We start from the raw sequence: 17,231 nt of genomic DNA on the forward strand, positions 1-17,231 counted from the left end.
AATGAGGCATTTTAAAAAGACTAGCTCCAGAAATCAAGTTTTGTCTGTTTACTAAGCAAGAAAGAATCAAGCATGCTTTACTGACCAGTCCAGTTTTTTCTAAAACATTGAATAAACTTGAGCCTATGGTCAAAAAAGCCATTTAAGCAGAAAAGCAACCCAGCACACACCTCATTTCTTAAAAATAGTCTCTTACTCTTTCTGTATAATAATGTTGTATAATAGCGCATAGCTAGGCTGACCAGACAGCAAGTATGAAAAATCGGGACAGAGGGTGTGAGGTAATAGGCACCTATATTTGACAAAACCCCAAATATTAGGACTGTCCCTATAAAATCGGGACATCTGGTCACCCTACCATAGCTGCAGCATCCTATAGACAAGCAACTGAAACTCAAGTAAACAAGCCTTTTTTAAAAATCCAGGCCCAAACCATAGTTTGCCTGTTAATTTAGATTCAGGCGCTCACAAGACTAGACTCTGAAGGGGAAAATAATTTCTTCTGAAGTTGTGACTAGCTCTAATGCGGTCAGTGAGCCTCAAACCAAAAACCACCACAGCAACAAAAAAGAGAATTCTTCTCTGAGTGATTGCACATGTGCATTCCACTCTTGGTGTGCACGTGCCCTGTGCACAGTCACCAAAAAATTTTCCCTCAGGGGTACCAGTTGGGGTGACTTGAGCGCCCTCAGCTGCTGCGGGATGCTAGTGCCAGTATAAAGAACCCAGCCATCCCCATACCCCCTCAGTTCCTTCTTTCTGGAAATTCCGATGTAAAGGGATAGGAGGGCAGGCCATGGAATGGACATATGTAATTTGAAGAACAACAGTTACAAAAGGTTAGTAACTGTTTTTTCTTGTGACTGTATACAATGAGTTCACAGCGTTAATAACAATGTGGGTTGGGGGGGGTGAGAAAATGAAGATAATATATGGGTCGTGTGTGAGACAACAGCAGGTGAACAACAAAAGCAGCTGAACCTAGTGGAAGGCAGTGGTGGTGGGGAATAAGAGGAGAGAGAAAAAGAGAGGGGAGAGCAAGAGCAATTTATGAAAAAGGAAAAATTCTCAGATCTGAAAACTGTAAAGTGCTGCTGCTGCTACAGGGAAAACTAGAGGCATTTTCCAGAATGAAATTCTACAGGAAGCCGACAGATGCCTCCCATCTGAATAAAATAAGGTTAGGAGCACAAATTCTGATCATAGAATCATAGAAGATTAGGGTTGTAAGAGACCTCAGGAGGTCATCTAGTCCAACCCCCTGCTCAAAGCAGGACCAACCTCAACTAAATCATCCCAGCCAGGGCTTTGTCAAGCCGGGCCTTAAAAATCTCTAAGGATGGAGATTCCACCACTTCCCTAGGTAACCCATTCCAGTGCTTCACAACCCTCCTAGTGAAATAGTTTTTCCAAATATCCAACCTAGACCTCCTCCACTGCAACTTGAGACCATTGCTCTTTGTTCTGTCATCTGCCACCACTGAGAACAGGAGCAGGTCCTCAAGGAATCAATTTTGAAGCACTTAGGCCTGGTCTACACAAGGGGGGGGGGATTGATCTAAGATACATCGACTTCAGCTATGCTATTCTCATAGCTGAAGTTGTGTATCTTAGATCGACTTAGGCCTGGTCTACACTAACCCCCCAAGTCAAAGTAAGGTACGCAACTTCAGCTACGTGAATAACGTAGCTGAAGTCGACATACCTTACTTCAAACTTACCGCGGTTCAGATGCGGTCCACACGCGGCAGGCAGGCTCCCCCGTCGACTCCGCGGTACTCCTCTCGTTGAGCTGGAGTACCGCAGTCGACGGCGAGCACTTCCTGGTTCGATTTATCGCGTCCAGACCAGACGCGATAAATCGAACCCGGAAGTTCGATTTCCAGCCGCCGAACTAGCGGCTAAGTATAGACCAGACCTTAGATTGGCTTACTTCGCGTCCTTGCGGAGCAGGATCGATGGCCGCTGCTCCCCCGTCGACTCCGCTTCCGCCTCTCGCAGCGGTGGAGTTCCGGAGTCGACAGGGAGGGCATTCGGGGATCGATTTATTGCGTCTAGATGAGATGCGATAAATTGATCGCTGATAGATCGATCACTACCCGCCGATCCGGCGGGTAGTGTAGACGTACCCTTAGAGGAGAGGAAAGTGATCAGGAACAGTCAGCATGGATTCACCAAGGGCAAGTCATGCCTGACTAACCTAATTGCCTTCTGTGATGAGATAACTGGCTCTGTGAATGAGGGGAAAGCAGTGGACTTGTTATTCCTTGACTTTAGCAAAGCTTTTGATACGGTCTCCCACAGTATTCTTGCCGGCAAGTTAAAAAAGTATGGGCTGGATGAAGGGACTATAAGGTGGATAGAAAGCTGGCTAGATCATCGGGCTCAACGGGTAGTGATCAATGCCTCCGTGTCTAGTTGGCAGCCGGTATCAAGCGGAGTGCCCCAAGGGTTGGTCCTGGGGCCAGTTTTGTTCAATATCTTCATTAATGATCTGGAGGATGGCGTGGATTGCACCCTCAGCAAGTTTGCAGATGACACTAAACTGGGAGGAGTGGTAGATACGCTGGAGGGTAGGGATAGGATACAGAGGGACCTAGACAAATTAGAGGATTGGGCCAAATGAAATCTGATGAGGTTCAACAAGGACAAGTGCAGAGTCCTGCACTTAGGACGGAAGAATCCCACGCACTGCTATAGACTAGGGACCGAGTGGCTAGGCAGCAGCTCTGCAGAAAAGGACCTAGGGGTTACAGTGGACGAGAAGCTGGATATGAGTCAACAGTGTGCTTTTGTTGCCAAGAAGTCTAATGGCATTTTGGGCTTTATAAGTATGAGCATTGCCAGCCGATCGAGGGACGTGATCATTCCCCTCTCTTCGGCATTGGTGAGCCCTCATCTGGAGTACTGTGTCCAGTTTTGGGCCCCACACTACAAGAAGGATGTGGAAAAATTGGAAAGAGTCCAGCGGAGGGCAACAAAGATGATTAGGGGGCTGGAGCACATGACTTCTGAGGAGAGGCTGAGGGAACTGGGATTATTTAGTCTGCAGAAAAGAAGAATGAGGGGGGATTTGACAGCTGCTTTCAACTACCTGAAAGGGGGTTCCAAAGAGGATGGATCTAGAGTGTTCTCAGTGGTACCAGATGACAGAACAAGGAGTCATGGTCTCAAGTTGCAGTGGGGGAGGTTTAGATTGGATATTAGGAAAAACTTTTTCATTAGGAGGGTGGTGAAGCACTGGAATGGGTTACCTAGGGAGGTGGTGGAATCTCCTTCCTTAGGGGTTTTTAATGTCAGGCTTGACAAAGCCCTGGCTGAGATGATTTAGTTGGGGATTGGTCCTGCTTTGAGCAAGGGGTTGGACTAGATGACCTCCTGGAGCTACAGGGCATTCTTCCTTCAAGAGGTTTTGTTGACATTTCCCCAACCAGCTCTAGCTTTATCCTGTAGCTCAGAGAGCTAGTTTTAGTGTTTTACTTTATTAAGCAGTAATGCAAGGAACCTGCAGGCCTGTATCCTGTATGGCAGGGATTCTCAAACTGGGGGTTGGGACCCCTCAGGGGGTTGCGAGGTTATTACGTGGGGGGTCGCGAGCTGTCAGCCTCCACCCTAAACCCCACTTTGCCTCCAGCATTTATAATGGTGTTAAATATATAAAAAAGTGTTTTTAATTTATAAGGGGGGTCACACTCAGAGGCTTGCTAAGTGAAAGGGGTCACCAGTACAATAGTTTGAGAACTACTGCTGTAAGACATTAGCTTAAGCAGTTAGCATAAGACTTTGAGGCCTGTGAACTCTGGCAGAGATAAGTGGCCTGTCAGTGACCCTGGGTTTTGGGGAATTGGGAACAGGGGGCTGGGGGGAAGGCTGTATAAAGTGCTACCAGGTAACCACAGGAACAAGGAACTGAGACTAGGCTAGGATATTTTAGGATAAAATGTTGGCAAATGCTTAATTGCGAACTTGCCTTGGGAACGAATTGATAATGGTGATGGTAATAAGCTAAAATAATTAATATACTAACCTATAGGGTAAGGACACCACAACATAATTAGGGTGAAGAAAGTAGATATGGACAAGGGAGGCTGAGTATTTGTATGAATATTCACGACAGTCCCTAGGCCCTTTAATAGGCCAGACCACTAAGTAAGAAGGAGCTGATCTAATCTGGATCTAGATCTGGAGCCTCAGACTCGTTTGGCATGCCAGTGACAGAGCAGGACCATTGTCTCTTACCATCAGATTCCCAAGAAAGGGTGTGAGTATATGTGAGGAGTGGTAAAAGATACTACTATACTTCTGTATTTTTGCTTTCTTTTTATGTGGCTGGGAGCATTCGTGTCTTGTGCTAATCACATTGCTTAGAGTTTTGCTTTGCCCCTAGTGTGCATGTCTTCGTTGTGCACACTGGGGTTCCCAGCCAGATACTAAACCTGATCATCTTGATTCTGTTGTGCCTGATTCTGGGACTAGAACCCTACAATCTCCCAGCTCATTAGTGTGTAATGAATTGGAAATCAAATCATTAATAATCCATAACCACTAAATCATTGGACAACAATCACAAGCTCCAGCTATCATGTGTCCAATGCAGGGACCATGTCTACAAACATGTTTGTAAGGACCTCAGCTCAGTGAGGCCCTGAACCTAATGTTGGACATCACCACGGTATAAATAATAACAAAGAGCAGTCTGCCTGGTTGGAAGCAAAAAGTGCCTTATTCACTTCATCACATTACTTGTAGCTTTATTCTTCGCAGTGGGATGAACTGGAACACAGAGGAGGAGAAAAATAGAAGAACAGGAACGAGCTCACAAAAAGTCTAGGGGAGGAGTACAATGAAAAGAGTCTAATTATAGTGTGTCCTGAATGGTTTTTAATCCCCAAACTAGCACGGAAGTAATGGTATGTGATTAGAATTGCATACAAGGGTTATTATATGTGGAGGGAGGTGTAAGTGATGGAGTGCAGGTTCAAAATAGGGAAATAACAGGCAACTAATGATGAGATGTCGACCGGTCAGAGTGGTGCAGAGCCTTTAAACTGAGCGTAAGGAGTTTCGAATTGATGCTGAAGGGGAGACAGTGCCAGTGAGGAGACTCGTGAAAGAAGTGATGTGGACAGAGCTCTGGGCTCGAAGATGAGAGTTGTGGCAGCACTGCGGATGGACTGCATATAGATCTTAGATTGGGTTACACGTGATGACGCACATGGGTACAATGAGTGGATTACGGCAATCCTGGGTCCTAGGCATGGCTCCAAACATGGTCTCCAGGCCCCACTCCCAAACTCTGGCTCTGTGAATGCCATCACCACCCCTAGCATGGATCCCCATGCAAGCTCTCTGCTGGGATGGTGAAGCAAGGGCTGCCACTGCTTCTTTTCGGGAAGGCTAGAGCCTCTCTCTTCACCAGCGCATCATTTCCTAGACAAACACCTGTCAGGGATGGTCTAGATAATACTTGCCATGAGTGCAGGGGACTGGGATAGATGACCTCTCGAGGGCCCTTCAGTCCTACAATTCTATGATTCCTGATTTCAGATGGGATGGGATCCTGACCTCTCACCAGCCACCTTATGAGTCTGGAAGCTCACACAGTCAGTGGATGAATTGGGAGCTAGAACTTATTAGAGGGAGATGAACCTTGTCACACGGCGAGCTATGCCCTTTTGTAGGGGTTCAGTATTAAGCTCGGGTTTGTGCCTGATTTTTATGCCCCCATATTATAGGAATTCTGGGATTTCTAGTGCCATTAGACTTGTAGGCTGGGAGGAAGGAGAATAAAAACCAAGCTATTTTGCATTGCCATGTGAGACCTGTGGAGAGCAAGGAATAATTCATAGATTTATGAGCTCAGTAATTATTATTAATAATTGGGAGTGTCTGTGCTGAGAGACCTGAAAGGGAACAGTTTAGCTGTTCCGTTTCTCCAGAGAAGGGTGACTACTTCCTGGAACCCCTGTGCCAATAGGTGAACCCAGGCAACTAGGGGGTAGGACTTTGTGAACCTATGACACAAAGGTAGAAGGGCTCTTTGTATCCCCAGTGAGAGGGATGGGACAGCCTGAGGAGGTGGTGTGAATGGTTGGGGTTTTCCAGTACAAGTGTTGAGACATACAATAACTCCTCGCTTAACATTGTAGTTATGTTCCTGAAAAATGTTACTTTAAGCGAAATGATGTTAAGCAAATCCAATTTCCCCATAAGAATTAATGTAAATGGGGATGGGGGGGGGTTAGGTTCCAGGGAAATTTTTTTGCCAGGCAAAAGACATTATATACATATACAGTATATGTTTTAAATAATTTTAAACAAACTATTTAATACTGTACTCACCAATGATGATTGTGAAGCTTGGTTGAGGCAGGGCATAGTGGGGTTGGGGTGCAGGAGCTTGCCCCACTCTGCCCATCCGGCGCTCCTGCCGGGGAGCTGGGTCAGGGGCTTGCCCACTCCCCGGCTGGAATGCCGGGCGGGCGGAGTGGGATAAGCCCCCACACCCTGACCCTGCTCCCCAGTTGGAACGCCAGGTGGGTGGAACGGGGCAAGCCCCCGCTCCCCAACCCTGCTCCCTGGCAGGAGTGCTCTGTGGGCAGAATGGGGCAAGCCCTCACGCCCCTACCTTGCTCCCCAGCAGGAGCAGCAGGTAGAGCGGGGCAAGCCAAACAACCTTCTAACGGAACGTTGCACGACTTTAAACAAGTGTTTAAATAGATCAGCAACCTAATAATGAAACAATGTTAACTGGGTCGACTTTAAATGAGGAGTTATTGTATTTTGTATGTTGTTAATCTGTACTCCAGGAAGGGTAGACTTTGTTTGTGGAACTTTAGTTGTATTGTGTGATTACAGCAGACCCAGGAGGAAAACTGTGTTTGGATGCTAGAAGATGAGGTACACTGTGACATTTCTGTGTATTTGTTTGAAACAGCTGTATGTTGAATGGGGGCAAGGGCCTGTTGAAAGGCCATGGGATTTGTCTGAGGAAGGTATCCTTATTCAAAGGCAGTGGTTCTTCCCATCTCCCCCAGCACAGGCAGTGTTTCTCTCTCTCTCTCTCCCTCTCTTCCCCCCCCCCCCCCCCCCCCCCCCCCCGACTCAGTTTGTCATCAATTCAATTCTAGAAGCCTAAGCACATGGGTGGGATGGTTTTCCTAAGCTTTGTTTCATTTGTAGTAGGGCTTCCGAGAATACAAAAAAATGGTGCACGTGGTGTATGAAAACTAACAATTTCTTGTTTGTTCGCTATGACCCTGATCCATCAAAGCATGAAAACACATGCTTAACTTTAGCCTGTGTGTAGCCTCACTGAGGTCTCTGTCTGAAGTGAGTAGGAGTTCCCTCCTGTGCTTACGGTGGTTGGAGGTCTTAGTGTGACTTTTTCATTTGTAATGTATGTCTATGAGTCCTACTCATGCACTTCATTTTCTCTAGCTGTGCTTGTGCTGTATACTTCTGGGTATATTTGTTGAGTCAGTTAGTAAATCACCCGGGGAAGCTTTGGTGCGGGGAGGGAAGAGCAGATTTGTCTTGTTGGAGTCATGTGGTTTTTCTGAGTCAACGCCAAGTATGCCCCTAAAAATGTATTTTTCCCAGTTGTTTTCTTAAAGTTAAATATGACTGGCTTTCTGCCTGACACATTCTTTTATCAGAAGGTACATCTCATTTATTTTCCTGTGCATTCTCTCACGTGGTGTCAGGTCCAGACCCTTGTCCATTACTTTATCCAAACAGTGGGGGCTCTGGCACATAGGTGGATTCCTTCACCGTGTATAATATTTCTTGTTGAGTGAGAAATGGTTCAATGTGAAACTAGAGCTGTCTCCTATAGACAAGTGCTTTGAGAGCTTTCACCTCCACTGAATAGCTGCTGGATATGGGCAGAACAGGCCTTGTAAAATATTTCCTCAACATTTTGTGCGTGTGCAGAGATAACAACCCTTTCAGCTGTCCTTGATCATGCAACAAGATTTCTGTGTCTACTCTGTGCCTGCTGGTGTGTCTTGCTCTGCAGTAGGGTTTTGATAGGAGGCTATGACAATTGATCTTGATAGCGCAGAGGTGCAGTCTCTTTTTTTTTTTTTTTTCCCCACATTAAAATAGAAAGATTGACAGGGCTAGTGGTTCAGTGCAGGCTCTTGTCTTCTGGAATGAGGGAGAACTGGGCTAAGCATTTTTATTCCTGAGGCAGGGACAGATTAAATAACATGTTTAGTTTTCCAGTTTCCATTTTGTTTTTTTAAGTTATTAGCATTTAACAATGGAGTGATTTGAGGGGAAAAACAAACAAAAACCCTAAAACCAGCTGGATATTAGGATAATAAAAATATGCTTTCAAAAATTTAAGTGGCTTCAGTTTTGAGGTATAAAAGGAGATACTGAGCAATATGCCTTTTCATTAGCTACTTTTTGTAATGGTTTCAATCATGCATATTCTGAATACTATTCAATCTAAATACTGTGTTTATTGACAAGATGGATCACTGATCTGTAGATTAAGGACTCTCTACGTACATGTAGATGTGATAAATAGACTCATAACATACCCTAGCCATATATATTATGCACACTACCAATAATAGGAGACTCAGGTTTTCACTTCATCATCCAGAAGAAGTCCTGAATGCCGTCATGAAAGAGATGGCCCACTATTGTAAAAGATGGAGACTTAAACCTTGTAAAAGACAGGTTCCAGCTGCTTCCATTTATACCATACAAAGGCCAACAAACAGCTCAGCATGTTCCTGAATGGATACTGGATGGTTCACAACCCAAAGTCTGTGTATCTTGGTGTTGCACTGGACAATACTTTGACTTTCAAGGAACACCTTACCAAGACCTCATTGAAAGTAAAGACAAGAAACAATCTGATCAGCAAACTAGCTGGTTTAATGTGGGGAACCAATCTACAGATGCTACAATTCTGGACTTGCCTTCTGATATTCTGTAGCAGAGTATTGCTTCCTGGTGTGGCTCAGCTCTTTACATACAGGACTAGTAGACACTCAGCTCAATGGAACTATATGTAAAATAACAAGTATCAGGAGAATGAGCAGCCTGGCCTAACTGGCATTCCGGTCCTATATTGCCCCTCCTGGCATCAGCAACAAGTTGCCTTGCAAAGTCTGCTCCTTAAAGTATAAAAGATGCCACATCTACCCGTTTAAAGATGTGTTTAATCTACCGAGCTGAAGCTCAAGGTGTGTTTGGACAATTCCCCTAAAGAACTTCAATTTCACTTCCAAGTACACCGCTACCTCCATATAATGTGACCCGATATAACACGAATTTGGATATAACGCAGAAAAGCAGTGCTCCAGGGGGGCGGAGCTGCGCACTCCGGTGGATCAAAGCAAGTTTGATATAACGCGGTTTCACCTATAACTCGGTAAGATTTTTTGGCTCCCGAGGACAGCGTTATATTGAAGTAGAGGTGTATCATACTAGGTAGCAAGAACAAGCCTCAGACATAGCCAGTGCCTATCTTATGACAAATCCAATAGTTCAGCCCCCTAGTTTTGACTTTCTATGCCATCTTTGAGTAAAGCTCAATTACTTCAGAGGTGGAGTGATCAGATTGAGGCCACATATTTGCAGGCTGCATCTATCAGTAAGGGCTGCCTGGTTCCCTCATGAACTTGGACAATGCTTTTCCTTCACCTATTGAATGGTTAAGTCAATTAGACTAACATGCTTGACTTGACCATTTATGAGATGCAATCTGTGTGTGTGTGTGTGTGTATATAAATATATACTGAAATAGAGCTGTGATATAGTTTTCCAAGTGAGATTACAACCGTTCTCTATAATTTCAGTTGCTGGCACTTAGACACTTTCATGGATTTTGTAATAGGCCTGAACCAATTTGAACTCAAGCTTCCATACATTTGAATCAAAAACTGTAAATGAAACTCAGAGGATGTAAACGAATGGCTTGTCTAAACAGAGAGTTAGTGTGCAACAAGCTGGGGTGTAAATCTACCTCGCCGCACAATCTTTAGCATATTTAGCCTCATGACACTCCTGTGAGGTATGAAATTGCTATCATCCCCAATTTACAGATGGGAAATTTAGTCATACCTGACTAAGGGACTTTTTGAGGATCCCACAGGATGTCTGTGGCCCAGCAAGAATTGAATCCAGGTCTCCCATTGCCTGGTTTAGCATTTTGCTCTGGGGGCATGCTTCCTCCCCATTTACCACGTGCAGACTGCCCATCGCATCTCATGGTTGCGCTAGATGAAGAGTCTGACCAACTATTGAGGGGGGCACATGAACAGGCAGCCAAGAGATCATTTATATATAACTAGGAAAAAGGCAAGATTCCCAGCTATAAACAAATGGCTTTCCAACCTGGGTTTACTTTGTCACAGGTACAGGGCAAGCTGTGCTTTAAACTACTTTTAGTCCCATCTCGGGTGCACCCTTTAGGTGACAGGTTTGGCTTCTTGCACCTCTTTCAAGGGGGGACTCTGTGGTCCAACCACTATTAGACTGGGTAACTGGGCCACCATAGCCACCTTGTTTTCTGACTGTGTAAACATGACAGCTTCAACTAGGGTGACCAGACATCCCGATAAAATCGGGACTGTCCTGATATTTTGGTCGGGACGCAATTTGTCCTGATATTTCGCGGCACTCCGCCTTTTTTTTCTTTTTTTGCTCCGCCGGCGGACCCCCCTCCCCCTCATCTGGTCACCCTAGCCTCAACTATACTAGGCACCTGCAAGAAAATTTCTCTTAGGGAGTCTGTGACGAATGGCTGATTAAAGTGACTCAGCAGTTTTATCAGAACAAACATTGCTTATTCACCCAAAGGTACATAGTAAGCGGTAAAAGGGATAAAACAACACAAGGCCTGTCCCCCTGGTTCTCACCTACAATGTATTCTTTCCTTGCACTTTATCCTTTCCATGTTAGGTAAGTTCCACTCAGCCTAGCCATTCCAACTCCTGGGTTGTGAGTTGACAGACCGTCCCTGGAACATCCTCCAGGCTCCTTGTTAGAAACTCCTCTCCAGCCATTGCTGCTCATTGAATCCCACTTCATCTCTAGGCTGGAGTTTTCAGAGGATTAGTATCCTCTTTGATCCCAAGTTCCAGCCTGAGAAGAATAAACCTTGCTAGTCTAGCTGGAATATCCACCTGCCTGGCTCCAAAATTAATAGCTTCCCCGTTGTATCCATAAGAACTCTTGATATTCTCTCCGACAGGACCTTTTCATTGGCATTGTTTTGTTTCCTGTTTGTTTCTCCCCAACAGCCTACTTTGAGTTAACTCCTTGCAGGTGGGCAGAATAATATCAAGCAGCTAAACTGAAGTGCATATGATATTTATAAAAAAAATACAAAATACTCCTTCATTCTTCATGCTGTGCAAACTGCTGGGAAGTATCAATGTTAATTGACCCTGAGCTCCATTAATGCAGCAATTTAAAAATTATATTTGGATGGGGGAAGATTATCTAGGTCTTCATGAATTGTGAAAAGGTGCATGGGATGTATGGGAACATTAATAATAATACTTAGCTCATACATAGCACTGTTTAACAGTAGATTTCAAAGTGTTTGACAATGTTAAATAATGTATCATTTTACAGAGGGGCAAACTGAGGTACAAACAGGTGAGCAGTAGTGTCTACCTTTTAAGTGAAAAGTATTAAAATTATAAAAAACCTGGGATAATTTGTTCTTACGGCACATGTCTATACACACAGTTTCTAGGTAGTTTTATTGCTACCATGAAAATTAGTGTAAGATGTGTTAGATAAGCTCTTAAGTATTAATTTGAGATCCATGAAGTTGGAGACATCAGTCTATGAACTATATGGGGTATATTCTGAAGGCAATTTACTACTCATTTTAAAACCTCCCACTCTGATGTTTTTGCTTTCAATATAGGCTCCTCAACTGTTCTTGTCTTCCTCTGTCAAACGCCTGTAAGCTCTGGGAGGGATACAAGACTGCATTAGTTCAGTTTTACATGAGTCTGCATGCTACAGAATATTATTGAAGATTCATTTTTAAAAGCATTACTTTGTTTCTTAATAAGAACACTCGATTTGTTAAACTACTTTAATCAGGAATGGTTTAGTTGCTTTTATCTGGGATAATGTAGCAAATCTGACATTTATTTGTTTCTTTAACATGAGTAATGTTAATTTTATTAAGATTTCCAGCAAACTCAAATATTAGAACTAAGCTCTGTTTTATTGCAAATGCCTATGTTTAGATATGCTTATTGAAATGGTTTTTCTACTCCTTGAAGATACAGTGCTTACTTAGTGTGATTTGTAATGAAATTCAGGCAATCTCTAGCACTCTATTGTAATTCCCTATTTTACATGTAAATTATATTTTGAAGCACTGTATCTTTCCTCAATAGTGATTAAGCCTTCAAATAATGAAAAAGAGGTTAGTTTGTTTGTTTTTAATGATTCATTACTCCTTTGGGAAAGACAAACTATGTACACTGTATAGAATTCAGCAGTTTGGAATGAATTGTTGAGTTACCTATAGACAGCTATTTCTCATTTTTTTTTTTTTTTTTTTAAAGTGCTCGCTAGGTTACACTTCACTCTGTATTTCTCTAGAGGAAATAGATATATCTAAGAGAGGTGGATATAGATATGTCTTATTTATTATTTAAATAGCATCATCGGTGGTCAGTATGGTAAATTTGAGATGAGGCTCCTGCTTACAATGTGGCTTATACAAATACCAGGAGTAAAAGTTATCACCAGCACAGGATAGAGAGAGGAATGGGTTATATGGTTGAAGAATTAGGGGCAGAAAAGCTCTTGGAAGAGCAGGTATGAACTACATGGTGTAATAAATTCGGTTATCATGGTGTAATTATGGTGGAGTTTATTTTTATTTAATTTATATATATATATATATATATATAATGTATAAAAAATCCTAAAATGGGACCAGATCATCCCCTCTCCTTCAGGGTCTGGAGGGTCTCTGAATGGATTCTGTCTATGTATCGTGGTGTCCCCTGCATCCCTTCCCACTCCACACAGATATCCGTGCTTCAGTTCATGCTGTTACGAGTCTTGACTTAGGCTCTGTGCCTATAATTCCCTGAGTGGTGGCGTTTATTCACAGGACCTGGGACGTCTCTTGCAGGAGAGGGCAAAGGATCAGGTCATAAAAGTTGACTTTCCATGGGGCTGAGACCTCCCTGCTTATGTGTGGAGTTGGAAAGTCAGACATTCCAAAACCTATCCAGGCTGATGGGGCCCTTAGTTGGAAACACAGATGAACCTTCCATGTACCCCTCTTGTAGGTGTTTCCTTGGGGTGGTACAGTTTGGCCCAGATCAGCAATGGAGAGTGCTGAAGTGGAGATCAGCAGCAAGATGCTGGCTGGAAAAATGTGAATTGCAAGAAGCTATTTGAAGGAGGAGAAATAATGGATAATAAATGGATGTAATTACAAATACATATAGAACAGATACAGCATCCCTATACAGTACCTAAGTGTGATGGATTTTCTTTATCACCACATAAGAAACAAATAATAGGTTGATAGTAACAGGAGTGTGCATCACAAGGGACTTGAACATTTACATAGCCTCTTGTGCCATTTAGTGCATTAACGTGCATAGTTTTGCCACAAGGATTCTGTGATTAAACTGTAAGTGTTGGGAATTTATCATACTGGAACAGAGTAGTTAGCAAAGACTAGGACTGTTTTTGTCTATTTGTTTTTTCTTCTCTTGATTGTGCTGCAATATATAGGAAAAATAATCGTATGTGTGCATAGATACATGTGGCCATGGCCTGGGTTCAAGTCCCTGTCACAGACAGGACCTTATAAATGATTGCAAATCACATTCCTTCATAACTACTAGGAATAAGTTGATTGAAATTAAAACTGAAAAGCCTCCTTTCTGCAACCAGGAGATTGTCTGAGGGAATATTTCACAGATCTGAAGCTACTCCGATGCCACAATGGTGCGTGTGGTATGCAAGTATTGATAGACTAGAAAAATCAGACTTTTTCCTTTGTTTCTAAGTGTTTATTTTTTGCTAATTTGCAGCCACAGGACCAAGTCTTCAGGTTGGCCACATCCTTCAGGAACCTGGAGCTTGAACCAGGGCCCACCCTATGGATGGGAGATGACGACAAACAGAGATGGGAGAGACTACTTCATCAAGTAGGTTGAACAGATTTAGCATGAGCTTTTGCTACAAATGGATGAAGGCTGCAGTTCAGTACTATAACTCTAGTACTTAGCACTCTTTCTCTCTGCACCTTGAGCTGACATCAGCTTCAGCTTTACCATGTTAATGCTCAACTGTTCTGGTTTGTGCACAAAGAGATGGTCTTGGCCAGTCTGTATTGTATCCTGTCTCTTTCATGGTTGCATATCCTTGATATCTTCTGATATTGATAGAAAAACAGATAACTTAAGGATCTGTTTTTCTTGGTATTTGATGTTCTGCTGAAGACAGTTTCCTAGAAAAGAACCTTACAATGAAGAATTACAGTAAATATGATGCACAAAACATTCCCCCCAGGTTTAAAGAATGAGGCAAAAGATCCGTTTTGACTGGGACTAACAAATCTGCTCTATCTCTGACATGTGATCCCTTTTAGTTTGCCTAATACATTCATCATACTGGCAAAGAGAAAATAAGTTCTTTGATCCTATCTAGTGTGTAATCTAATTCTTAGATTTCCATTTGCTTGCACAGCTAAGATCCATGATCCTTTGCCTCTGGGTTTAAAGGATTGTAAGAGAAATTAAAAGGAATGATTAGATTGTAAACAAAGGTTATGTTTGCTTTTTTTCCCCTTTAAAACTTTCCATAATTACTCTTTTGAACTCTTTATGTGCCTCTGATTAAAATAGATTTTCCTATCTAAGTAAGTGGAGCTCTGGTTTGGATTGTAGTTTGGAACACTTTTTTGCTAAGAACAAATGGAGCTGAAACAGCAGAACCATCAGTTGGTTTTACTCTATTTGTTGCTATTAGTCTAATTTACTTCTGCAAAGACCAGGCTAAGTGTTTTTTAAGAAGCAGGATTTCAAAAGTGCTCAACACCTAGAACTGGTGGTCAGAATTTCTGAAGAGCTCAGCTCTTGTTAAGGCACCTAAATTAAGTGTCCAAAATTTCAAAAGGCCCTAGCACCCAGCAGCTCCCATGGTTCTAACTTTGTTAATTGTTCTTAATGGGCGCTCTGAGTGCTGAGCTCCTTTGAAAATCTGGGGTGAGATCCTCATCCCCACGCCACACTCTTTACACAGGGTGAAAGGGTTGGAATGTTCTAAAGGAGCCCTGAAAGCTGTGAATCTAGTTAAAGGAGAATTCTCCTAGCACAAAAACTGAGGCAGACAGACTAAGAACTCACTCATAGGCATAGGAGACATAATGGAGGCAAGAAGGGTGCGTTGGGGATAGGACCAAAGCATGTAGATTTTGAGTAGGCCCTGAGCAACCAGGGACAGAAATTTAAACAGTCCTCAGGGTGTTTAAATTATACCAAGGGCTCTAAACCAGCCCAGGATTGAGATGGTGTAGCCTACCCTAGCCACCCTCGCCCACAGCCATTAGTTCTCATCCCTGGACTTGAGCATTTTTCCCAATCCAAAACTTACTCATATATCACATGACCTTACAGGCTGGAATGTGTGTGTCAGTACAGTAACTCCTCACTTAACGCTGTAGTTATGTTCCTGAAAAATGCGACTTTAAGTGAAACGATGTTAAGCGAATCCAATTTCCCCAGAAGAATGAATGTAAATGGGGGGGGTGAGGTTCCAGGGAATTTTTTTTTTGCCATACAGTATAGTACTATAGTTGGGAGGTGCCCCTGCCTTACCCCACACAGGCACAGCCCACTGGCACTGGAGACAATGAGGCAGGCAAGGAGGCTGAAAGTGCTGTAGGCTAGGACAAGCACATTGCGCAGCAGCGGCAGCTTCCCCTACTCTGCAAGCACCAGGGGTGGGGGGCTCAACCCTTGGCCTGCCCACGTCACCCCTTCCCCCAAACCCCCACCCTTAACCTGCCTCTTCTCCCCGCCCCTCCTCCCCCTTTACTCCGCATGCGGCATCCTCCCTCCTCCCCCCTCCCTCCCCTGCCAGCGGCAATCAGCTCGCTTGCGACGTTCAGGGGGCAGGAGGGAGCGGGGAGGAGCGAGGACTCGGCCCGCAGGCTCCCCCCCCGCCTCCTGCCCACGGCAATCAGCTGGTTTGCGGCGTTCGGGAGGCAGGGGAAGGAGGGGGAGCCTGCACGCCGAGTCCTCACTCCTTCTGAACGCCGCAAGCCAGCTGATTGCCGCAGGGGGAGTAGGGGAAAGGCGCTGATCCGCGGGGTCTGCCGGCGTGAGGCGCTGTGGGGAGGGGGGTGTGAGGCAGCTGATGCGGGGCTGCCAGCTGTGGACAAAGCAGGCAGCCAAACGACGTTATAGCAAAGCATTGCACAACTTTAAATGGAGCATGTTCTGTAATTGAGCAGGGACGTAAGATCGAAACAATGTTAAGCGAGAGGACGTTAAGTGGGGAGTTACTGTACTTCAAGTATCTTATTGGGTAAACTGTGTTTTAGTGCCTCCAGCTACTAGCCAGCAGAGATGCTTTTAAAAAGTCAATAGTTTCCTTTAATAATTACCTCTCGATTTCTTATGCTTACGCTCTGCTAGACTAAATTCAAGGTGCTGTGGTGTTTCCATTTACAGGATTCTTTCTGAAATATTTTAGTCATTTAGTGTTTAACTATCAGCTTTACTGAATTTGATTACCCAGCAGTAACTAAAAATCCCAAAGACTATTTCCAACATGCACTAGATGAGGTATATAATTTGGGAAGAATCTTTTAGAACTGTGCAATTTTGCTATTGTTACAAAGGCCTAGCGAAGAATTTAGACAGGACCTTCCCAGAACTTTGTAGCTATCATTTGCTTTAACAGTAGTATCTAGCTAGTGAAGACAACCATTAAGCTTGATTCCTGCGTTCTCTGACTTTCAGAATGATGATAGTCACAGAATGATGGTCTAATTCTCATGGATCAGTACAGAGCTGTACCTTACTATATTGAATGCATTAGCACTCATAAATTCTGTAAAAAATGAATAGAGCATTTTCAAAGTTAATATCTGACTGGTAATTATCACCTCTGTCTGCAATTTTTGTTTTTTTTGATTCCCTTTTAATATGTTGAGGCCCCATGTTGTTTTATTGCCTTTCAAAATATTATAGAAATGCTCT

The 17,231-nt window shown here is 43.6% G+C and overlaps 1 protein-coding gene across 1 annotated transcript in view; it reads left to right on the forward strand.

The window, feature by feature from the left end:
- Window positions 1–17,231, forward strand: part of LOC112104653 (FERM and PDZ domain-containing protein 4) — a 439,893-nt gene that overhangs the window by 258,976 nt on the left and 163,686 nt on the right. The window contains exon 2 of the mRNA XM_026648456.2: window positions 14,055–14,171. Within this exon, the coding sequence (XP_026504241.1) occupies window positions 14,055–14,171 (117 nt within the window). The remainder of the gene's footprint in view (window positions 1–14,054; window positions 14,172–17,231) is intronic.

The sequence above is a fragment of the Terrapene carolina genome, unplaced genomic scaffold, assembly GCF_002925995.2.
Source record: "Terrapene carolina triunguis isolate 2854851 unplaced genomic scaffold, T_m_triunguis-2.0 Scaffold22, whole genome shotgun sequence".
In the NCBI taxonomy this organism is placed as follows: domain Eukaryota; kingdom Metazoa; phylum Chordata; order Testudines; family Emydidae; genus Terrapene; species Terrapene triunguis.